The 25,156-nt window shown below is 38.0% G+C and overlaps 1 protein-coding gene across 1 annotated transcript; it reads left to right on the plus strand.

Annotated features, from left to right (window-relative positions):
• Positions 1–69: 69 nt before the first annotated feature.
• ATG3 (autophagy related 3) lies at positions 70–22,797 on the plus strand. The gene is made up of 12 exons (XM_027454819.3): positions 70–226; positions 2,211–2,252; positions 5,388–5,437; positions 6,598–6,668; positions 8,297–8,404; positions 10,392–10,441; positions 12,290–12,371; positions 12,895–12,929; positions 13,639–13,794; positions 14,450–14,577; positions 20,574–20,642; positions 22,587–22,797. Exons 1-12 carry the CDS (start codon positions 155–157, stop codon positions 22,666–22,668), a joined length of 945 nt encoding a protein of 314 aa, XP_027310620.2. The 5' UTR covers positions 70–154; the 3' UTR covers positions 22,669–22,797.
• Positions 22,798–25,156: the final 2,359 nt, after the last annotated feature.

The raw sequence follows: 25,156 nt of genomic DNA on the forward strand, positions 1-25,156 counted from the left end.
CGCGCTTCGCGTCATGGGCGCGACCAGGGGGATGGAGGGAGGGGAGAGAAAATGGCGGCAGGTCACGTGACGGGAGGGAGGGCGGGTGGTGGGAGGTGGAGGAGGGGGGCGGCGCCGCGGCCATCGCTCGGCTCGGCTTGGGGCGGCCGGCGGCATGCAGAGCGTCATCAACACGGTGAAGGGGAAGGCCCTGGAGGTGGCCGAGTACCTCACCCCCGTGCTCAAGGTGCTGTAGGGGGCGGGAGGGCGCTGGAGAGGGTGATGGGGCGGTGCTAAGCTGTGTCCCCCCCCTCCCCGGTGGGAGCCCGGGCTGGGGAGGGGGCTGCGGGGGGCGAGAAGGGCAGCGAGGTCCTGGAGGGTGTCCAGGGAAGGGCTACAAGGCTGGTGCGGGGCCTGGAGCACAAGTGCTGTGAGGAGCGGCTGAGGGAGCTGGGGGGGTTTGGGCTGAGGAAGAGGAGGCTCAGGGGACACCTCATTGCTCTCTGCAACTGCCTGAAAGGAAGCTGTGGGGAGCTGGGGGTCAGCCTCTTCTCACAGGTAACCAGTGACAGGACTGGAGGGAATGGCCTCAAGTTGTGCCAGGGGAGGTTTAGGTTGGCAATGAGGAGACATTTCTGCTCAGAAAGAGCAGTCAGGCACTGGGACGGGTCACCCAGGGAGGTGGTGGAGTCACCGCCCCTGGGGGTGCTCAAGGAGATGTCCCTGGTGTTCAGGAGCCTTGTTTGTTGTTTGGCATTGGTAGGAGAGTGATGGTTGGACCAGATGATCCTGGAGGTCTTTTCCAACCTTAATTGTTCAATAAATCTCCAGTTTAATATTTCTACTGTTAATTATTCACAGCATCAATCTCTCTGCCTGTAGTTTTGTAGCATGACCTTCTATACGCCTTACACCTTGACGCTTAGATCTCTGGGTTGAAGGCAGCGATACGCAGCTATTAATTGAGCTTGTCCCTTGGAGATATCCTCCCTGGGTAGTGCATCTTCCTAGGCTCGACCACCAATGCGTGCTGCAGTGAAGCTGTGGTGTGGAAACATGAAGTGATGTGTTCACCACGTACGCTTGTTGTGGAGCAGCTGGCGCTTTATTCTGCTGTGAGCAGAAGAGGAATCTGTGTGACCAGATGTACAGCTAGCGGCCGGGAGGCAAGGTGGACCCTCCCACATGGGGGAGGTGATAATATTAATGTGTATGTGTTCCCTTTACAAGGGACCTGAAATAAGTGCTCCCATTCCTTACCTTCGGAAAGAAACTAGAGTTGTGTCTCGCACTAGCTCGCATACCGCAGGATGCTTTGAGATGAAAAAGATGAGATTATTTACCCTTGGGGAACAGAGTGTGGGTATTTTACATGTTTCCTTCTGTAATTCCAGAAGCACAACTTTGTGCGTGTTGCATAATGCATGTGGTTAATGTTGAGGTTTTAAATAGTAAGCTGACTCTAGTGTGATATTGCATAATGTGTTATCAGGAGTTCTTGGGTTTATGGTAATTAAACTGCTAAACTATAGCTGTTTGGGTTTCTTTGTTTTTTGTGAACTGCATAGAATAATACTATAATGTCTGCCCAGCAGCCAGTTTGCTTTTCCTAACGTTATGGGAGAGGAAGGTGTCAGATGTGTTCATGAGCTAGGTGTGCTCATTTCCATTTATTTAACACAGGTGGTAGTGTGCACCAGGGTTAAGTGTCAAGAATAGTTAAGTTAAGCAGTGGCTGGTTTTCTTCAATGCTTTCCTAGCGCTTGAGTAGGCTAAAGTTGTAGCCAAATATTAGGTTTCTTAACTAAAAGCCGTCATATCAATGCATTGCACTGCTGTTTGGGGCTAAGAAACAGTCCCAAAGCCCTGACTGAGAGGATCATTAAATTCTATCTGGTTTTCCATCTCTTACTAGTCTCTTACTGGTGAACGTAACAAGGTGTAAGGAGTCTTTTTTCTTAGCTGTTGATATAATTGGCAGCATCAAAAAAATACTTTTCACAATTTCCCCAGGTCCTGCATCTAAGTAATTATATCAGGCCTTACTTATACATCTTGCTTCCATATTTTATCAGCCCAGGCAAAGGCTACCTCCAAGTTGCTTCAGAGATCTGTGTGGACTGAGCTGGTTGCAAGATGAAAGTCTCACAGATGTTTTTATTTACCAGTAAAGTGGGTATGTTGATTTGCCAGCAGAACTCACAACTTCTAACTTTTTTTTTTAATTGCAGGAGTCCAAATTTAAAGAAACTGGAGTAATTACACCTGAAGAGGTAAGTATTTAGAACCTTTGAAATATCAGTACTTCCATATTTTCTAAATACAGCTTTTACTCCAAATGATCATGCACATCTCAAACTGTTTACACCTTTGTCAGTTCCTTCTTGAAACAATTTCCATGCTGTGGAAGTTCTAACTGGCTTGTTACTCTACAGGTGAAGTAGACCAACAGCAGAATTCTTCTTGAAATGCAACGTGGCATCTGAATGTGAATTATCTTTTCCTGTACTACATCCTAAAACACTAATAAGGAAGCTCATGCTGGGTCAACAACTCTGTATATATCATGGAAGTAAACAGGAATATGTTTGTTTCAAAGGCCTTTTCCATAAGCAATTCAAAGGAGAACTTGTACTGCTGTGTCTTGGAAACAGTCTTCTTTCTTCTCTTTTGGTTCCTTCCAGGGCTGTGGCTAAATCATTATATATGCTTGTTCACAGCAAGCAACTCTCTCCCAACCCCAAGAGGCTGCTTCAGAGTGATTGTGTTTTGGATTAATGCCAAGCAGTTGTAGTTTTTAAAGGAGTCTGCTATGAAGAAAAAACAACAAGAATTTTTCTAGAATATTAGCACTGATTTTGCAGTGCTATGTAGGCTTCCCTGTTCTGCTGTTTCTCATGTTAAAATGCTACTGTTCTGAAAATACGTTGTCTTTAAAAAGGTGTAAGAATAGTGTTCAGACTGTTAGGTAGAATGAAGGAAAAGTGAGACTGTACAAACGTGAAGATGGGAGAGAACAAATTACAACTGGTACAGGTAGTGCATGTGGGCAAAAGTGTCTTTCCTAATGCTGGTAGCAAGCATTTTTCTGCTCTGTTGCAAGGCATGCAAGCACTTGTGGTTTCTGTGACCCACAGGAGTACTACTCAGAAAAACAGGCTTAGCAACATGGTGTTCTGATAATTGTGTGTGCACTGGTGTCTGTATTTTACATACTAATGTATTATAGATTAAAAATAACTGTTTACAGAGAAAGTAGATACATATCACGGAGGAATTAAACATTAGTAGATCTAGGAGAGAACGTTGCAGCAGGACTGAAAGATCAGATACCTTCTATAGAACATAGGAAGAACCGTGCTGAGTTAAACTGCTTGCAGCATTTAAACACCAGTAAATGAATGCAAATAGTCTGTGTTATAAACATAGATGCTGATAAGATGAATAGAATGTATCCTTCAAAGCCATATTGAAGGGAAATGGTTACACAGTAAGACTCATAGTCCTGTTAAATTTAGATAAGACCGGAGCATGGATATGCTGAGTGTCCCTTTGACAGTCTTTCCTATTCCTTGATGATTTTGATCTTAATATAGTAGTGATTGCTAAAGAACTGATACCAACTGCGATGATGGTAGGATGTTATCTTTGAATGAGTTTGGATTTCATGAGTAATGAATCTCAGTTTAACCTGCTCTGCCTGTATGTTAGTCGGAGACACCATTGTGATAAACTTTAGTATGGTTGTTGTGGCTTGTCTCTGAAGATGAGCCTGTTAGTGATAAGGCTGATGATGACTAATCAAATTCAGCATCTGTATTTTTTCCATTTATCAGTGCAATTGATTTAATTTTAACAAATTCTTGCCTGTCATGAGTTCTTACTAGCTAATGCTTCAGAAAAGTGGCCATTTTCATTTCATATGTAAGTACAGGCAAATCTCAAATTGTTTTCTTGCCACTTCTGCTATACCAATTCAGGTACGATAATATTAGTGCTTTAGAAATAGAAAGTGAAACCAACTAGGTTAATTACGCTGTTTAGGAGAAGAAATTTAGTGTTGTTTTTATTTTTTTTTTTGCATTCATAGACTTCCAAAGAATGCTTTGAATTTTTCATCTTAAATAATGTCCTTCAACATTGGAACTACAAACACTGTTCCAATTCTCTGAACAGAGCATTTTAAGTGGTTCTAAAGTTTCATGTGTTATTTATTATTAGGTAAAGCCTAATAGCATGTTTTTTAATTTCCATGTGTGTTGGAAGGGATTACTGTTCTCTTTAAAATGAGTATTTCACTAGAGATTTTTCTTGGAAAATGGTTGAAAGAAATCACTTTTGCAGAGATTAAATCTGCTAATCTGCATGCAATACACATTGTGGTATTTTCTACTACACTGATGTGCCTTGCATTGGAAGGCATGATGAGAATATGACTGGCACTTACGCTCCAAGCCCGTTATGTCACTCCATAACAGCTTGTAGTCAGCCTGGTAGTACATTATTATAACCTGGTGTTTTAAGACAAAGCAATTGCAGCAATAGGCATATACCTTCTTTTCAAAAGGCACTAATGCATAGAGCACACAAACTGCTATTCTTAAATGCAGGTTTGCCTTCTACAATTTGTGTAGGAAAAACTAAGTCTAGTGGGTTATAATTTGCTGTGTGGATTTTGACTTGGTTATACAAGTCTAGCACAGCATATCCAATATTGCTTTGAAAAGGTGATGTGATTTTAAAAAAACTGTTATGTCTGATAATAAGAACAAGTGGAGTGAAGATTTTTAAAAGCTATTTCTTCAGAATAAAATTCTGCACAAATTTTTTCAATGTTCTAAGTACTTGGTTATCCATATCTAGTAAATGTCAGTTGGTGATACATGGTGATGGTCATTATCAAAAGCATACTATTTATTCTTCTGTTGCAGTTCTGTCGCTAGTTCAATGAAATGGTGACAATGTTACTTCCTCTTGCTGCAAAATTGTTTTGAACACTAGAAGAGAAACACCTTGTAGCTGAAACTCAAGTAAAAAACAGAAATACATTTTTTGGTTTGGTTTTAGGGGAAAGCTTAAATTCAAGTATTCATCTTCTCATGTTAATCTCTTGAGTGTCTTTGTAGAACTTTGAAGAGTAGCAAAGAAAAGCAGCTTATTCATCATGAAGTAAACAGTGCTACTTGGCCTAGGAAGCAATGCTTAGTATGCATTTCCTCCAGGTGAAGTTACTTTAGTCTTTGTGAGTCTTTATGGTTAGCTGAAAAGTTGTTAAAGCATTGAAATGATATAAACAGATAATGTAAATAAGAACTATGGGAGGAATATATGACTGAAATATTACTATTGCAGAAATTGCTTCCTTACCCTATATTTAACAGTACTTTTAATTTTTTTTGTCTTAACAGTTTGTCGCAGCTGGAGATCACTTAGTTCACCACTGTCCTACTTGGCAATGGTAAGCAAAATCAAAAGAATTAAAGTTAGCATCCCTACCTATGCTTTTGTATGTTTCCATTGGATACAATTCATCATTTAAGAATAGTGCACTGACTCTTGCAGTAGAACTTATGCTATTTCTGTGATGAAGTGATACTAACTTTAAGTCAAGCAGGTCTTATTTGTTGTTCTGTGTAGTGGCAGTGGAAATGAGGATTTGTTTGGGGATCTTATGTTTTCCAAAGGCTGTAGTAGAGGAAATAAGTTACCATGCATGCTTTCAGTGTTCAGCTGCAGCATCAGTGTGTCTCCCTGAGTTTGTCTTAGTAATGGTGATTGAAAAAGCAAAGGCCATGTCCAACTGAAATTGCTAAGAGCAAGTTGTATTTGGTATATTTTAAGCAAGAGCTTGTTGGTTAAACATTTTCGAGTTGGCCCACATCAGGTAATTTTGCTGTGCTTGCCCTCAGAAATCCCTTATCTTCTGTGTATGGTAAGGGTACAAATAAGGTACTTATGTTTTATTAATGTCTTGCATTATAAAACATATCAGTCTGCTGTTGGTATCATCAAGGTTCTTGGCTCTATACTGGGCTGCAAACAGATGAAGGAGGAATTGTTATACTCGAATCATTGTTTCTTGCCTTTTTACTGTCTCCTTCAGAGAAAATGTTGAATCAGGTCTGTGTGTCAGCAGTTGGCAACAGACTATTTAGAAGCTTAGACTTTTATTCCAAAACAAAAAAACAGAGAAAGCAAAAGCAAGTGCTTAAATAATGTGAGCTCTGGTGACTGTTGCCGGTTTTTATATCTTTACAAGTCTTTCTTGCTTTTTCTGAAGTTAATCTCTACAAATGCTTGGGACTGTGTTGTTGCTGATCCTCGTACTTTTCATATAGACTAGTTTCCTCTGTCAACCCATCTTTGCTTGTAGTTCCTAAGTAGCTATTGAAGCAGCAAATAGGTTTTGATCCAAGACTTTGTAGTTCAGGAGTGGCCAACCTTTTTGACCTCATACCTAGATCAAAATTTCTCTGTAGCCAAGAGTAAAGTCATAGCAAACAAACTCTGAGAAAAGGGCAAGAGAAGTATGTAGAATGTTCTTCATATAAATTGAAAATAGGGTTCTTTTGCACATCACCAAATTCTCAACCTTTTATGGTGCACTTCATTTTGCAGGGCTTCAGGAGAAGAACTAAAAGTCAAGGCTTATCTGCCAACAGACAAACAGTTTTTGGTAACTAAAAATGGTAAGGCTGAAGTTTAAATATAAGTGTTCTTAGGATTGATAGCATGACTGATTGTGCTATCAACTCTACTGATTGTCTGTATTGACAGGGGAAGCAAATATCTTGCACTTTGGATGTTTTGGCTTTGGGATATTAAAAAAGTTTTTCCTGCACATCTAAAATCTCTTCTTTAGACCAGTTGCTATTAGGGCTTTATACTAGTAATGCAGTTTGCCTTGCTGAAGTAGAAATGAAGCTTAAGTATCATAAATCTCCTTATCTGCCTGTCCTTTTTTTCCTGCCCTTCAGCTCACGTTCAGTTTCTAAAAAGAAAATAGGTTTATTTTCCTCTTTTTTGGGGGAAAACCTGGGTTATGGAAGTGTACCTAGAATGTCTTTCATGGTAACACCAATGCTTCTAGTTCAGATGTGTAACTAATGTCAGTATTCCTTTCAATAGCAGTGATACAAAATACATTTATAAATCAAATTTTGATCAGTTTCATGGTTATGTATATATAATATTTGTGATTATTACGTTTTTAATAAAATGCATGAGAAAGATAAGGTTGCAACACAATCACGGCAAAATCATTTTCTTGAAAGATCTTGTATCAAAATATGTCTAAGATAATGTCATTAGGAGTAGTTGCAGAACTGAAAGGATCCTGAAGAGATTTGCACTTGCAGTGGGTTGTAATTTCATCCTTTGATTTCACTTGCAGGCTTTCAGAGTCTTGCAGGAAACTGTCATGTGAAAATGCTAATAGTAGTGTTGGATGGACTTTGCTGAAATAGTCTTAATGGCTGCATGGCCAACTTTATTTCTTTTTCTCCTGGTTCCAGGGTCCCACATTGCTGTGACCCTTCTAGGACACATTTTAAAATGTTTCCTGTTCATGCCATCTGTGCTGGTAATGATGCATTGGCCTACCACATGAGTAAAGTTATGGGCTAAGGGTGAAATCAAGAGCTGTGCTACAGACTTCATTTTGGAAGTCAGGACAACTTCTCTTGACTCTTTTACACCCCACTCTTTCTGAAAATAAGCAATTGTTGACATAGTTCTTGCTTTCTGCATTCTTTCTGTTAATTTTTCTGGAAACTTCATTTAAATCTGGACTTGATGTACAGTGATGTAATAATTCATGTGTCAGAAGTTACTCTAAATAACATTAATGCTAACCTCTTCAAAACTTCTAGATAATTGCCATGATAAATTAGGTATGTTTAATAATAAATTGCTGATTCAAACTTGTAGCAGAAGACAAATCAATTCAGTAAACTTACGCTAACAAAAGCAAAGTTGTTCTTGGACTAGAAATGGTTTAGTGATGCGAAGAAAACTAGTAGGTTGTCTCCAGTTGTTAGTGAATGAATAGGCAGCCTAAAGAGACATGAGAGGTTTCTAGTGGGTTGCAAGAATAAGCTTTTTCCAGTCAAGTCAAGTGATGCACTGCTGTGAGATAAAACACCTCCTACCATATTTAAGTTTGTGCTTTTGCATTGGAAATATAGCTCTAGAATTTCTTAAATAAGGATATATGAGAGACTACCATATTTCGGAAGTCTTTGTAGAATAACTTCATACTTCCATCTGATTTTGTACAGAATGGCTGCAATCATTTTGATGTGCAATTTCTTTGCAGTTCCGTGCTACAAAAGATGTAAGCAGATGGAGTACTCGGATGAGCAGGAAGCAATTATAGAAGAAGATGATGGTGATGGGGGATGGGTAGACACCTTTCACAATGCAGGTATTCAAAGTCTTGCTTCAAACTTTGCATTCGGTAATTGATAAGATAATCAGTTTCCACTATTAAAAAGTAAAATCTTTCTCAGATGGCTGTGTTCCATTATCTAATCTGGGAAAAAATAAGTTACAGTGCCAGCTACCCACTTGCTCTGTGTATGGCTGCTTAGATATTTAACTGAGTGCTTGTATGCCTGAAATAGGCTGTTTTTCAGGGGGTTGGTTGACAGTATTTTATTATTCTCTTGTTAAAGTACAACTAGGCTATCGGTGGGCTGAAGAGCTGTGTACCAGTTCGCTCCTTTAAAAGACCTTGTTTAGAGAATGTTGCTTTAAAATATTAATTTGAAGAATATGCTAATTTCTACTGATCCTTTAACTTAGTGATGACCCAAAGAAACTTTAATTATTGTAGTATTTCACATTTTGTTAATTTGTTGTGTTTGAGTTAAAAGGGGAATCATTAGGAAATAACTCTTACTTTAGTATCTGAGGTGGACTAGGGGGCTGAAAAAGAAAAATTAAATACAGTGATCACTGTGAGATGTGGCCTTTCTCATAGGAAATCTTCAGATGGGCTTGCATTTATAATAAGACTAAAATTACTGCTTAAGTGAATTTGTCTCAGTATTTCTGGCAGAACCTCTTAAATCATATTCCTCTTCTCTTGAGAACTGCTAATTTTATTAGTTTTAGCCTTTCTTCATGTTTTGTCATAAGTTAATCAACTTGTCTTACAATGATGCTGTTTCCTACCATCTCCAAGGGTAGAATGTACTTTAGTCAGTACTTTCTTCGGTGTATTTCATTTTTGCTGTAATCTGGTAGATGTTCTCACTAAATTGTTCAGCCAAGCTGGGAAGAGGAAGGGTGAAAGAAGATGCCCTTTTTTCTTTTATGGATGTATGTTTTTGATCTCTGGCAACTCTTAAATGCATTGAACTTCATAATACAACACCCCACCCTAAAGAATTCTTTTTGACAAAGCTTTGTCATATTCTTGAATTAAATATGCATTCCCCTTTCCTGCTTTGTCAAGTTAGTTGTTTTTTTAGGGTGGACTGATTTTGGTCACCATGCTGGGGTAACACAGCTGCAAGACTCTTGACTAGACCTAGCCAGGTTTCCAAACACCATCAGAGGAGATAGGTGGAAATAGATGATCTGTATTTATATACTTTATAGCAACATATTTTTCTGGTGGGTGGGAAACACTCTGTAAACAATCACACAGCCACTGGAAATGTATCGTTTCCTGGTAGTGTTGACCTGGCATACCTGTTTCCCAAACAGTTGAGGTCCATTCATGCGTTTCTGGTGGGCAGTAATTTGGTTCCAGGTTTATTCTCCATAATGATCAATTTCTCAGCTGAAGAGCTAATGAGATGTGTATAATATGTCAAAGCAGACGTTGGCCTGTATCCCAAAGAGCAGCAGATGAGAGCTGCATTAAAAGTAGGAAGGTAATGGGGAGGTACTGAAGAGTTGATACTACTGTGATTTCGGGTAGCTTTTTTTACCATTGCTTCCTCAGCTAAAAGCATCGTGACCTGCCATGATATTGCTGTGTCACGAACACTTCGCTTTCAAGATGCTCCAGAAGTACTCATAAATGCATGCCATCGTCGGAAAGCTGAGTATTATTGCAAAGCAAATGCCTATGCTGAACTCATTTTTTGTGTAAAAACTCCTTAAAATAAAAATCCAAATTACTTTGTGGTGTTCCATCAACAAAATTTGCTTGAAGTACCAGAACTGCGCTATTGTGTTTTACGTTAAAAGTATGGTCTCATTATAGATGTCCATCTCCATGCATGCTACCAACACCGAATAAACAGCCTTTCAAATGTCTAAAATCGTTGTGACATGTAACTAGAAAAATTATACACTGCTTTTGGTTGCAGGCCTCACTCTGCAATGTCTCAACCTATTTCCATAGTGTTCTGTGACAAAGAAACTTCTTTAATGCAAACTTCTTGTTCATTTAACAGGTGTAGTGGGTGCAACAGAAGCAGTTAAGGAGATCACACTAGACAGTAAGGTACTTGTTTTGAAATTTCTTTTGCTTTATTATGGGATGTAAAGGTAATAGAAATCTTACCTGCAGCAATCTAGTGTTGCTTCTGAAAGGTTTAAATGCACGTTTATTGCTAGATATGTTGCCAGATGCTCATTGATCTTCACAGCCCACCATAGTAGTTAAAGCATGTGCATTTCCTTATTTTGGTGTTTACCAAAGCAGTGTTCTTACTGCAATGTCTTAGTTAGTCTGCCAGAAATCTACAAACTGAAGATGATAATGTGTTTACAGTGATACTGTACTTGTGTCTCAAGAAGCTAATGTTTGGAGAGCCGGCATAAATAAAATTCTTATATGGAAAAAATAATGCAGGAGTGTAAAGTACGTGTATTTATTCATAACCTTGAAATACTTCTGCAAGCAGGTTTAAACGCATTAAGTTCTGTTTGACAAACTGGTGTCCTCACATCCACATGAAGAATTAAAACTGCTTAAATATCTTACAAAGTCATCACTATCGGTACTTTTCCAAAAAGTCACTCTGTAGCAGGTGCCAAATCTGAAACTTAAGCCCTTGGGAAACTGAGAATAGTTGGAAAAAATTGAGGGGTGTGTGTATGTACATATTTTTTAATGTGCTTAAGAGAGCCAAAGACAAAGTGCTTTAAGATTAGCTGATGGCTCAAGTGGAGTTCCAGCTATGCCTTATGAGAATTTGTGAAACTATCCAGGCATAAATCATTAGATTCTGAAGTTTAGGGGGAAAGAGAATGGGCTCCCACATATTACTGCACAAATTGTAATCAACTCAAAACACTATTGGTATGATGAACTGTGAAATTCAACCATTTTAAATGGAACTGTGCTGAACATAGTAAAAAAAAAAAAAATACTGCTTTTTCACCACGTGGTTACATAAGGGTTGAAGAAACAGCCTTAACGAATACCTAAAAGTGATCTCTGTTTTTACAAAACAGTACTTTTAGAATATTATTGTGATGCGTAACTGTTGTGTTATGACTTAGATTTCAATTTTTATGTTTGGTATACAGAAAAAATCTGCTTGTTGTATAGTACGTCATTTCTTGGAGTACAAGTCCAATCCAGAATGACGAATCCTTTTATGATAATATGCTGTTTGCCAAAATACTTGACAACGTATTTTTGTACTGTTTGTTTTGTTGTTTGTTTTTTTTTTTTTCTAGTGAGGAAACCAGTCTGGTGATGCTTACAACTAGGGCAGTTTCTAATTCTTATCATTTTGAGTATTATCCTAAAGTCTTAATGAAACTAGCATAAACTGAGACCTCCCCCTTCTGAATTTCTCTAGAATTGTCTGTTGGATTCAAATGTTACATATCAGCACAAAATTTGGCTGAGGACTTGTCATATTTGTCATATTCTTCACCTCTGGGCTCTGTTTCCTCAGACAGTGATATAAAAAAAAAGGGGGGGGCTCTTAAATGTTTCAGAAATAATTATGGAACTGTTGCACAGTTGTTTGTGGATTAATTCACACAAAATATTAGTCTATGTGTTTAGTCATTGCCTTTCATTTGACGTAGGTAGATTATTTGAAAAGAAATTCTGTTTAATACTATGTCTACTCTTTGCTTAAGAACACAGTCATTCTGGACTTCAAAGTCAGAGGAGAAATTTGTAGTGGATTTTTAACATTATGCTAGGATTTCAAAACTAAGTTTGTTTAATAAGCAAATATGTGAGTTCAGCATAGTTGCTGAAATTGTAGGAGCTACTTTTCTGTATAGCTCAGTTGACTGGACCTAAACTTGCTGGGGCTGTTAAACTGTGTAGATGCATCTTAAATGCAGTTGTCTTAAAGCAGTGCTTTCAATTTAACTTCTGAAGGATAATATAAAAATACCAGAACGATCAGCATCTTGTGAAGATGATGATGAGGAAGATGAAGGGGAAGCTGCAGACATGGAAGGTATTTCCTTAAATTGGATGAGGGGGTGTATTTGTTTCAAGCCTTTAACTATAGAACACTCTAAGAAAATACTACTTTTTAATGGAATGCATGTTTGTTTTTTGTTTTTTGTTTTTTTTTAATAAAAAAGCAGGTCCCTGTTTGTTGTTACCTTTTGAATGGTATTATTGATGCATGCTTAACTTCTGTGATAAAATGTCTGTGAGTGTTGAGTGGCAGATTAGTTTGAGTAGCAGCACAGATGCAAGCAAAAAATAGGGATTTTGGCACAGCTTCGTTCTGGTTTCATATCTACGTTTAATCTGTCTGCTAAAAACTATGTGTTTAAGGATTGTTTGTCATGTACTTGTTACAGTCTGTCAAATTGTGTTAAGAGGTATAATGTGGTTTAGGGGTTGGGAGATCTCCCTGAATAAAACATCTTTAGGTATGTGTGGATATTTTTTAATGGAATTGTTTATGAATGGGAAATATGACAGCTAACTATGAGCTGAACACAGAATTTTATGGGTCTTCTTTTCAGAGTACGAAGAAAGTGGGCTATTGGAGACAGATGATGTGAGTGAACAGTTCTGTCTTCTCTGTTGCAATGCTTATCAACAATATGAGCACAAAATAAAAATAAGGATGACAAATAGTTCACATAATCTTATTATAAGTGGTGGGATTTCTGAACTTGGTTTCCTGTGGATTTTTCTCCTGCCAATCTACCCTAATTCTTAGGTCCTGAAAGATTTTGGTTACAGTAATTTTGCTTTTTTTTTTTTTTTTTTTTTGCTGATCTGCTTTGTTCTGCTTACATGCAATGTTCTATTCACATGTGATTGTTCTTGAGGCTCATATGTGGTGAATTGAGTGGCTTGTGGGTTAAACTGACTACATGCATGCTGGAGTGTTACAAGGGAAAACAGAGGGTATGGTTATTTGGGGTACTTGCTTAAGATCTTTATGACACGTGCATAAGCAGACCTCTGCCTTCTGAATTTCATTGGAATCATCAAAAAGTTCAAAAGTTATTGGTGAAAGAATGGAGGGGATAGGACTATGTAGTTGCATGCTTTTTTTTTTTTTTTTTTGAGAAATCAGATTTAAGGAAGAAAAATTGCAGTATTCCTGCTTTGAAGACTAAAGCAAAACCCCAAGTCCTACATTTCTTAATATTAAGAACATTAATTTCAATTTTAGGACCCTTCCTAACTGCTTAGGATTTGATGATGGAATACAAACAGGACTATACTAATACTGTCATTTTTACCTTGAAAACCAGGCAACACTTGACACAAGACAGATTGTTGAAGTTAACAAAGCTAAAGTTGATGTTGGAGGGGAAGATGCTATTCTACAGACTAGAACTTATGACCTCTACATCACTTACGACAAATATTACCAAACTCCAAGGCTCTGGTTATTTGGATATGATGAGGTATATCTGTATCTTTTTCCTCACTTCTCTGAAATTAGATCACGTTAAATAGCAAGGCTACTTTGTTATTGCTTTCTTATTCACTGAACAAATTCAAAGAAATGGTGAGAAAACCCATTACACAGTCAGGGTTGCAGACAGGGCTTTGGGGGTTGCAGGAAGTAAAAAATATTTTGCTGAAAAATTGTACTGTGTAACCAAGCACATTTAACAGAAGGAAAATCATGCACTGTTATTTCTTGAGCTACCAGAAATAACCCCAGTCAATTTACGCAAGTAAGCAGATGTGTGTTTTCATGACCTTTGGCGGGGAAAAGATTAGATAAATCACTTTTCCTTTTTAATGGATAAGTTTCTTGAGTTAAAGTTGTGAGGACTTATGGCTCAAATGCCTAGATGAGAACCAGGGTCTTGGTTCTCAAATATATTGACTTTGCCATTCACCTTGTGTATTAAAAACAAAACTTTGTGCAGTGCTGTTTCCATACCATATGGATCTTACAACAGTTCCTTTGACATACTTTCAGAGCTATTGTATGTTAGATACCTGTAATTTACGGTACCTCATATGTTAATGATGTTAGAATTACTGAGAAGGGGCAGAAGATTCTTTGCCAGTAACGCTTTTGTTCAAATGTTCCCTTTTTTCTTGTAGCAACGGCAGCCTTTAACAGTAGAGCATATGTATGAAGACATTAGTCAAGATCACGTCAAAAAAACAGTGACCATTGAAAACCATCCTCATCTTCCTCCTCCTCCCATGTGCTCAGTTCATCCGTGCAGGTAAGTCTTTGTTCCTGGTGTGATTCAGGATGCAGGCATAAGGCATTTTGCTAGTCTTGTTAGGAATTCTGTTTAGATTTTTTAGCTGTATTTCCACAGGTGGCTGCCGTAGTGGTCTGCTCACTTCTGAGGGAGTGTGAAAGGCAGATAACAGCTTTTCTCTGGAGTAATTCCCAGTGTTTGCTTCTGCAAGTGTATTATGAAGTTAGAGCTCTCTTCTGTGCTTAACTTGCTTTTCCTCCACTTTCCTATAGACTCCAGAAGATGGCAGACTACTAGAACACTTTCAAAAAAAAAAAAAACAAAAAACATTCTATGCAATAAGTTGCTGCATAATGTGTACTCTAGGAGAAGAAAAAGCTATTTCATTTCAGTTTGAAATAACTTTCCTATTCTGTAATTGCTACCTTCTTTTCCTCCAGCAGTCCTTGAAATTTTATGCTGACAAACAGGTCTTCTACATGCCACACTGAAATATTTGTTGAACACAAGTGCAAAACACATTCATGTTCTCAGTGTTTTCTGTTGCATTTTCCACGTTTCTCATCCAAAATGCAAGGAGTCTGTAGTTAGACTAGCTGTGCAGATATTTTTTCTAACAGGTCTTTGAAGGTACCTTTAATCTTAGATACTAGGCCTTTATCCCTTCTGAAGTGGCTTAGTGATGCAGAGCCAGTATCCTAGTGTAACTCCTCAACCTCTTGGTAGTATGAAGATCTTGGAGATGTGAGTTTGGGCTTTCTCTTATAAATAAATAAATACATGCTTTATAATCTTGCATATGTTTAAAATAAAAATAAATAAAATCCCAGTTGCCTCTTTCAGTCTTGTAAATGTCTGTGTACCTGAAGAAACAAACATGGATTTTTATGTCACTAGCTGAGATGTCCAATAATTAGCTTGTCATTGACGAGCTTATGGTAGCTTTTGCAGACTCAAAACATTCTTATTTCTGGTTTAGGCAATTTTAATTATTTGATTAGCCTTGGGAAGGGCACACCGTTCTTAACATTTAAAATTGCATGGGAGCTTTGCATGAGTGGATGGCTGCTCTTGATCTTGTTATGAAGATATATATTCACGTACTTCAGAAATCTGCATCTTGTCTCTCTTCCAGATCCTAGTTCTTTAACCACTGCTTTACAGCAGTGTTTGCTTTCATCGAGCACTAGGGGTTATGTCTGAACAATATTGAGCAGGAAAACCAATGTACAAGTGGGGAACGGCTTTCTCCCCTGGACACCTGACTTAGAAATTTTTAAATAGTGAACTTCATTTTTGGTCTTTTAAATCACCAGATTTAAGACTGCAGTAACAGTAGATTTGTCAAAGTATAAGCCTTGGTACTCAAGAGCAGTACAGGAGGGCAGAGAACTATTAGGGAAAGAATAAAAGGTGGAACAGAAAATATCATTAAGCTTCTGTGATTAATGTGTGGCACCACCACCTGAAAATTGAATACTGCAGTACAGTTCTAGTCATCAGTTCCTCAGTCTGAGGTAAAGGAAGACTAAAACTAGAAGAGGTACGAAGAGGGTGTTAGAGATAACTGCTATCAGTTATGAAGCTTCTTCCAAATAAGGAATTATTTGAATAACATGCCACCCTTCAGCTAGCAAAATGCTGCTGAGGAGGGAGTTCTGGTTTCTGAGACCCTACAGAAGGAGAATAAATGATAGGTGGTGGTTTTTTTTTTTCCTCTTCTAAATAGTGAAAACTAGTGGCATTGAATGCAACTCACTACTTGAACACTGAAAGCCAGAAAAAGGAGTAAATTCTGCATACATCTAATTAAACTAAAGTTGTTCAGGCAATATAATGAAAGAAAAAGGCTGTTAAGAGTTGTTACAAGTGAAGTTACAGCTTCAGTATTAGGGTGTCTCTGGGCTGTGTACTGCTGGAGACTTGAAGTATTACCAGGCACTCGCTCAGGCTTCTTGGGCATGTACTATGAATTTGTCAGATAAGAAGGTGGACTTCTGGTGTGATGCAAAGGTTCTTGTAACATATGAAGATAGAAATCTTAGTATGTCAATCTATTTGTTGCTCTGTCTTGTTTGCAGTAAGTAGGGCTTTAGAAGAAAAAAGTGTATCCAGCTCTTTGCACAGCTAGTGCTTTTGAAGGAGTATCAGGTGGGATCAATGTAGGAAGGCTTAAGACTGACTAGGAAGATGACTATCCAAAGCAAAGACAAAAAAAAAAAATGCATGAAGCCGTGGCTCAGTTGAGTCACTGCCAAAAGTGCTGCTGCTAAGTTGGTTGTGAAGAAGCTTCTGTTGATGGATGCGGGTTGGAGGGTGCTCAGCGAAGAAACAAAGATGACATCTGGGAATGACAGCCCTCGTTAACTAGGTAGAGTTTATGTAGGGCAGTGACTACAATGTAAACTGTTCAATTTTGAAAACTCCTTTGCAGAGTAAGAACCAATTTAATACTAGCTTCTGAACTTGGATTGAGTTTTCTTTTCCAGGAGATCTGTGAGTGTATCTTTTTCATTTTTTTCCTGTGAAGTGAATGAAGTTTCAATGCCTTTGTTATGTACTCCGTATCTACTCTTGAAGAAATAACTTGCATCATTAAACTTGCTGCAATTAGTCTTTTAAGAACAACAAAAGGATATTGCAGTGAGACCAATTTGTCAGTAATCTTTAAATGAAGCCTTCTCAAAAATGAGGCAGTCTAGTTGATTGGCACCTGCTTGACCTGGGAAAGGCCTGAGAATGTGAGAAGTGACTGATAGCTTAGCTAAAATGGATGTTTCAAATGGGGTTCTATGAATTCTATGGGACTGCTAGGTACCAGTGCTGTAAAGACCTTGGCTAAATTAGATTCTCATGCTACCTGACTTTTGAAGCATTAGGTATGTTCTCTTGTTCTCCAAGGCAAGCTATTCCATCTCCTTAATTTAATAAGGCTTACAGCTAAGAAAGTCTGGACTTCTGAGATTTTTATATATTTTTTTTTTAAAAAGGCCCAAAGTACTGTTTTTTCTTAATTTAGTTGGGAAGTTCCAGTGTTTATCTAGCTCTGCTGCTGTTGCTTCCCTACATGTTACAAATATTGTGTAATGTAAGGTATTTGGATGGCGCTAACCTTGCTTGACTGTTTCTGTGATGCATTTATCCCTTTGTCCTGCGTCAGAGAAAAGAGAGAAACGGGGTGGTAGAGTGAAGATGATTGCCATGGGCAGCTGCTTAAGATTGCTTCTATTCTGAGTAATTAGTTGAAACTGTTCATCTTGCAGCCCTGCTGGAAGACAAATTTATTGTCAGCATTTTTATTGTACTGGCAGGAACACACTCAACTTCCTCATTAACTGCTGGAAACTTTTAATCACAGTTCTCAATGTTCATATCAGTTTTATGAATAAATCATCAAACTAGTTAAGTAGGGCAAATCAATCACTTCTGGTGGTCATATGTGTTTTGTGTTTGTTTGTTTTTTTTTTTCCCCCACTATGTCCGGATGGCTTTTACTGTTTCCATTTACTTTCCCGTGTGATGTTTCCCTTCCAGCTGATACTCGGAGAATGTCCGTATGTCAACTGTGCTGAATTCCATTGTGAAATTTATTTCTTTAACCAAAAGTTTTATTCACTTACAAAGCATGGGAGGGGGTTTCTTCACTTTAAAAAGCAAAAAGTCCCAATGAGAGCATAAATGGTTGTCTTATCAGTCTAAGAAATCAGCAGCTTTCAATTTATTTATAGCCCTTTAAAGTATGGTCTTAACTCTACATATTTCAATTTCTTTTCAGTAGCAACAGTGGTATTTCTGACTTGGAATATGAATAACTCGTATCAACCAACTCTTGAGGTGATTCAAGTAATACCTGAAAGTAATTTAGGGGATTTTCATAGGTGTTTCAAATGACTGACCTATTTCTTAGCTCAAGGGATCTACAAACAGGTCCTGGAACAAGCATTGGTGAACACGTCGTATTTAGTCACCTTGAATTAAGACAACCACTTGTCTCTGGGGAGCTCTTATTCAGAAGTAAAATAAAAATCTTTGAGCTTTGAGATTTCTAGATAGGATGTTTTAGGTTACATTTCTCCCAGTTATCACATTCCTTTTATATGGAGGGGGAGGTATATGCTTCATGTTAATTCCTCAGAATTATCTAATGGAAGGAAACCAATTTCTGAGAATTTGCAAGGTTCTTAAAAAGCTTCTCCCAAGTAACTGTAAGAATTACTATTATGATAGCAATTAAAGAATGTGAGATAACTTTAGTCCTTTTTTTAAAAATAAATAAATAAATAAAAGAACAATCATCATTAAGATGTATGTGATTGAACCTGTATCCTGTAAAACACTTCTAACATCTGTGGGATGACCTGGACTCTGTGCCAGTACAAAAAATAGCCCACCATTACAGATGAGGTCAAAACTTAAGCTTTAACAGCAGTGAGGTTCCTATATTGAAGTAACCGGCCTTGGTACCACATACAGCATGTGTTCTGCCATGGCATCATGAGGATCCAAAACTGCAATCAACAGTGAAGAGTAGCTGGCATGTACGGATCAACAGCGCAATAAATGACAAATGCTGACCTTCTGTATTTCCCCAGACGTCCATGTTCCTGTTTACAATGTGTCTTGGTAATTTTGCAACAGCTTCCTTCCTTGTGTTCACAGTCACTGTCAGAATGATTAACTTCAGAGGTGATTGCTGAACGCCAACAATTAGTCAGTTATTTAGATTTGCATAACAACATCAAAGCGTGTTCAGTAAATTACGCAAACTGTACTTACCACTCTTTCTAGATCTCAGAGGCACATAGTTGTTCAGGATGGCTTCTTTAAACTGCTATTGTTGGCTAGTTTGAAGTCTTGTATAACTGAGTGTTCACAGCGCTATATGGCCTCTCTGATCATGATTGCCTGCAGAATCGTGACTTTAAAATAGGGTTGATTCATAGATAAAAGTAAGGTGAGTTTGGGTTAAGAATATATAAATAAAACCTCAATTAACCGTACAGTAGTTCTCTCCTCTGATTTGGTATGTTCGTCATCCCGTAGGTTATGAGATAGAGGAGCTATCCTGAATACAAGACAATTATTCCTAAATTGTAACTGGTCTTGAAAAGATTTGAAGTGTTCATTGTTGGAGATACTCAAAGCTAGACCAGACAATGTCCGTGAGCAATCTGTTCTAGCTCACTATTCCTTGCACAGGGAGGTCTGGACTAGATGATGACCAGAGTCTCTTCTAATTCTTCTCATCTCAGCTCTTTTGTAATTCCATGTCATATTCCTATGATCAGCTTTGTACAGAAGTATTTGTGTGGTTCATAGTAGGTCTGGTAAGTCACTGACTTAACCTCAAAGTACAGTCACATGGAGAAATGTTCATCCTCCACTGCACAGTAGTAATCTGATTTAGAAAGTTTGTCAGATTAAACCTTGTCATGATTTTAGTCATGAGTGAGCAGAAGATAGTTTAGAAACTGTTGCCACAGAACCCATTGCCATAGAACTACAGCTGTAGCTGGGGAAAGTTTCCCTAGTCAGTCCCACAGCAAACAAGTGTTTTATGCAGGGTTGGTTTAGCCTGGCTTTCCTAGGAAGCTGTGTGAATTATGTAAGTAATTTCCTCTCTTAACTTAAGCAAATTCAAAAGTTTATAGGAGGCAGTGAAAAAAGTTGCAACAATTTCTAGTCATCTTCTAAAGGGGTTCATCTGGGATTAACCCCCATTTTACAATTAACAGATATACTAGCGGCAAGCAGAATGCCTCTCACCATGCTACTCAGAATACATTGTAGTGTAGCCCATCCTCCGATTTCCTTGTCAATGTAAGGGGCTGGTAAGTAATGTTATAATCATGACAATATTTTCAGTTATTATTTGATTTCTACCTTAATAAACTGAAAATTTCTTCCTCCTGCGCTGAAGGTAACCATTCAAAATTTAGTTTGTGCAAAATACGATCTTACTGAAATGAAAAGGGAGTTGTTTTATCTTTAAATTATTTTTGACTGTTTTTCAGGCATGCAGAAGTGATGAAGAAAATAATCGAGACTGTTGCAGAAGGTGGGGGAGAACTTGGAGTTCACATGTATCCTTTTTCATTACTGCATGGTATTTCTAGAGACTTCTTTGCACTGTAAGGAGCTGTTACTTAAGGGTTCCTAAACTGAAATACAGCGGTGTGTGAAAGCAGTAAACAGCTGTTTTGGTAGCACGCTAGAGTTCTGGGATGAGATCTGTCCAAACAAACACCGCTAATCAGTTGTGGGGAGTGGGGCAGGAACCACAGGGGAAAGTAGGTAGTGCTGAAGGGACAGGCGTTGAGTCTCTGTACAAGTGGGAAGGAAGCAGCTATGAGGGTGGAACTGATAGTGTGATGCAGGAGGATGTATTAGGAGGTTGAGCTGGAGGTTCATAGAGTGTGCTCAAATTTAGCACATGCATAAGTGTAGTTTGGGAATCCATGCTATGATGTTACCTCATAGTAAAGACTTAGAAATATGAGAGACCACAGAATCATCTAGGTTGGAAGAGAACACCAAGATCACCCAGTCCAACCTCTGACCCAACACTAACAGTCCCCACTAAACCGTATCACTAAGCTCTACATCTAAATGTCTAACAGACCTCTAGGGATGGTGACTCAACCATTTCCATGGGCAGCCCATTCCTATGCCTAACAACCCTTTTGGTAAGGAGATGCTGCTTCTGTATTAGATTTGGCTCTGAGATTCATTTCTGACAGGTGTGGAGATCCTATTACTACTCACATGGAGTGAAGAGAGTATTTGACAAACCTTGCTTTGGGAAAACACTAGGATGACAAAGCAATGAAGATGACATCGTTCTGAACATCAGTATAGAATGCCTAACAATTTCCTTTTAGTTAGGTGACTGGCATTATGCTTGTAGTAATTGGTACTGTGCTTTATAATTGAAATAGCCTTGGTATTAAAAGCAAGTACGTCCTTTCCGAACAGTAATCTAACTGCTTTTGCAGCTACAAGGCAAGCAAGGGAGGGGATTACTGAGCAGCCAGAGGCCCTGAATCAGTAAAATTCATGTTCACTGAGTTGACACTTGCTAAATTTGTGCAGCAAGCAACAGAAAATGAACTGGAAAATGCATCTAGTTAGTTGAAGCTGTCTGCTTCTCAGTAGTTCGAAATAACTTATTTTAAGATTTTTATTACTTTTTTTTTTGCTATTTCTAACATAATTGAGGGGTTTTAGCAGACAGTTCCGTACATCATTGTCGTGTAGTTTGTGTTTGTCAAAAAATGGTCAATGAGACTGTGCCAAAGTAGTATTTTTTTTCTTCTATCAAGTACCAATATAACATAATTATTGTAAGTTGCGATTTATTTTTCTTTTTGGTGTCGGTCTGCCTCAGCCCCAATTGGACAGACATTATCCAGCAATATCAGACAGCAATTATCAGGCATATTCCACATTACAGATTGGGGCACAACAAGTGTTTGAAGGTGATTCATTGAAGATGACTCATATAAGGGAGACTAGGAAGACTTCAAGGAGGGCAGACTTCAAAGCTTAGCAAAGCTAATTTCTCTACTTTCCCCCATCAACAGGAAGGAGCCTTTCCAAGGAATTGTTCAGAACAGCAACTGCTTTTTCTGAGCCACTGAGGAGCCTGATTTCCTTGTAGTTACAGGAAGGTAGCTAGGAGTTAACCTTTCTAGGTGCAGTTTACCTTGACATTTGTTAATAGCAAATATTAAGTATGTAAATGGGATTGCAAATTTTTGTGTAGTTTGTAAGATTTATTGAAAGGAACTTCCGTTTCCCTGCTTTAACTTGAAAAAGAAAGGTCTGCGTATTTGGAGGAACATCAGATGTTACTACTAGAGTTCTACTGTGTAAATTTCCCAGTCTCTGTGTAATTTTTAAGTACTGTTTTCCTATTAGCAAGAAAAACTGTTGAGCAGACCATTGCATGTGACTGCTGGTATGTTTGGGGGTCGTGGGGTTATGGATTTCTAGCTGTTGCACCTTTTCCTTAACGCCAAACACAGGTACCTTCTTATTTTCTTGAAATTTGTACAAGCAGTCATTCCGACAATAGAATATGACTATACGAGGCACTTTACGATGTAACTAAAATGAGAGATCCTCTATCAAATCTTTTTTTAAATAACCCTTCCATGTGACATACAACATTACACACAATTTCTGTAACTAACCTTTTATCAAGTCAATGCATTAAAATAAAATGTTCCATTACCAGCCTTTTTAATAGAAGTCTGTGTGTAATAAATAAATCACTTTCATTCCTATACGTATACTGCAATAAAAGGTGGATTTTTTTCTCCATAATTCTTTCAATTTCCTTTCAACAGAAGACTGCTTTTTTCCTCTATATTGGAAGTTAAAGTCTACTTTACTAGTATTAGTAGAAGCCTAATCTTTTTGGCTTCATTGCCAAGATGATTCCTGGAAATGTGACATATTTCTCTGATTTAAATTCACTTGAGAGACAAGTTGTTTTTTTCCCATAGTTATGAATGGTTGTTTCCTCTAAGTGGAAGAAGGCTTTGAAAGCTGAAGGAAAATAAGTGATGATCTTATTAGGAAAATTTAACTACGTCTTAAACTAAAGCAAACAACATTCTTTGAATAATGTTCAAATAAATGACATTCTTTGAAAGGTGCGTCAGATTTACACTTGGGTAAGACTAGCATTTGGAGATGGCATTTTTGGGGAGACAAAGGAGTATTAGTATGTAGCCTGTTCAACTTGTAATAAATGCAAGAACAGTCTAATTACAAAACTACAGATGGAAGGAGGGAGAAAATTGTGTTAGAGCAGGGTTCAGTCTTGGACAATTTGTCCCAACCTAGACTATGCTAACTTGCAGCTGAATAGCATGATTTCCATTTTAGGTTAAAGCGTCCATAATGTTATTTGAATTCAGGTATTGCAGACACATCCAGGCTTTGGCAGCTATTTTCTGCCCTATAAAATGCAAGTTCATCATTCATAGGAGAAAAGGACTGCTGTGTGTATGTCATAGCTTCACTTAAAGTCTTCGTAGTTTTTGCAACAACATCTTTGTCTCACAAACATCCAGCTGTCATGCTACAGGATAATCCAAAATTGGTTATCTACATTTTCTGAACATACAGTTGAGTAGGAAGCTTGTCATAACTGATGCCAAGTCTTGCCTGTTCTCTGTACCATGTTCTCACTTACCAGGGTCTATAATCAATTTCTCTGTTCTTTGCTTAAAACAGCTTTCCTCTTTTGATACCAATTTTCACTTCTTTCTTGGACAATATTTTAAGCAGTGTCTGTATAAGTGAAGAGTAACGCTGGTTGAAACAAAACTTAGCCACACCCTCTGAGTCATGTCATAGGATTTTCCTATCAGATTCATTTCAAAGACGTGTTGAATCCTTTGTTAACAAAGGAAAAAGCTGTTCTCCACCCAATAAATGGGGGGGGGGGGGTATTTTTTGGGGGGGTTGGGGACAGCTTGCTCTGTCAGAATGTTTTGAAACCTCCTTCTCCCTAAAAGGTGTCTATTCTCCTCCTTTAGGAGGTGAATTAGCCTTTCAGTGGTCTCCAGTATGTTGAGATAACAAATAACCATGTTCCTCTTTGTTAGGCTGTTGACAGAAGTAAGTGGCATGATTATAGTTTTTTTCTTTTTTAGCAATGGAAGGCTTTTTTCTCTGACTATAGCAGAAAAACAGATGGGCAGCAGCAGTGAAGCAAACTAGTCAGTGGCTTCCATCAACACCATGATATTTAACGTCTTACAGCAGTTGTAGGACAAATATACCCTGATATTACAAAACCTTACCCACACATGAAAATAAGTGGATGCTTGGCTGGGTATCAAAGTGGCTGGACCTGACCTGACGGAGTTGCTGTGTGCACTTGCAGCAATTTTTACTGCAATTTTACATTCATACTTTTCTATTTGTGACTAGTATTAAAAATTCATGTTAGAAATGAAGACTGCTGCTGTAGGAGCTGCTATAAATGTATGCAAACATAGTAACTTCAGTTATAGCTTCCGGCAAATCCTACGCAGTCATTGTCTGAATTTTGCTTCTATTGAAATAGCTCCTGAGAAGTTCTGCTATGCTGGAGCCCTTTTCCTATGCATCTTCTGGTTTACGTGCCTTCTAGATCTCTATACGTTGATTTTAGACTTTTTTGAGTACATTCGATTTTTACAGGTATTGCAGTAAAGACCTAGGTAAAATTTGATTCCATTGAATCTGAAGGTTTTTGTTTGTTTTTACTGTAGGGAATGGATTTTGATGCAAAAGGAGTATTTTAGACATTTTAAATATTGTCAAATTTGAAGTCTATTCTTCGTTTTATGTGAAATGATTTGAAAACACAAAGTTTTGTTTCCAATTAAAAAAAAAAAAAAAATCAGTAAATTCCAAGCCATACTTGGAAAGAGTGTTTCTTTGTTTAGAAAGTTCAGTCCAAGTTGAAATTTTAAATAATGTCGAGTGGAAATAGTGTTAAAGAACAAGGGCAGTTTCAACGTTGTCCTTCTGTTGCAGCTTTTTTTAGGTGTGGGAAAGCACAGCTTGTTTGATGGGCTTAGTAACAAACAGCCTA

The sequence above is a fragment of the Anas platyrhynchos genome, chromosome 1 (genome assembly GCF_047663525.1).
Source record: "Anas platyrhynchos isolate ZD024472 breed Pekin duck chromosome 1, IASCAAS_PekinDuck_T2T, whole genome shotgun sequence".
In the NCBI taxonomy this organism is placed as follows: Eukaryota; Metazoa; Chordata; class Aves; order Anseriformes; family Anatidae; genus Anas; species Anas platyrhynchos.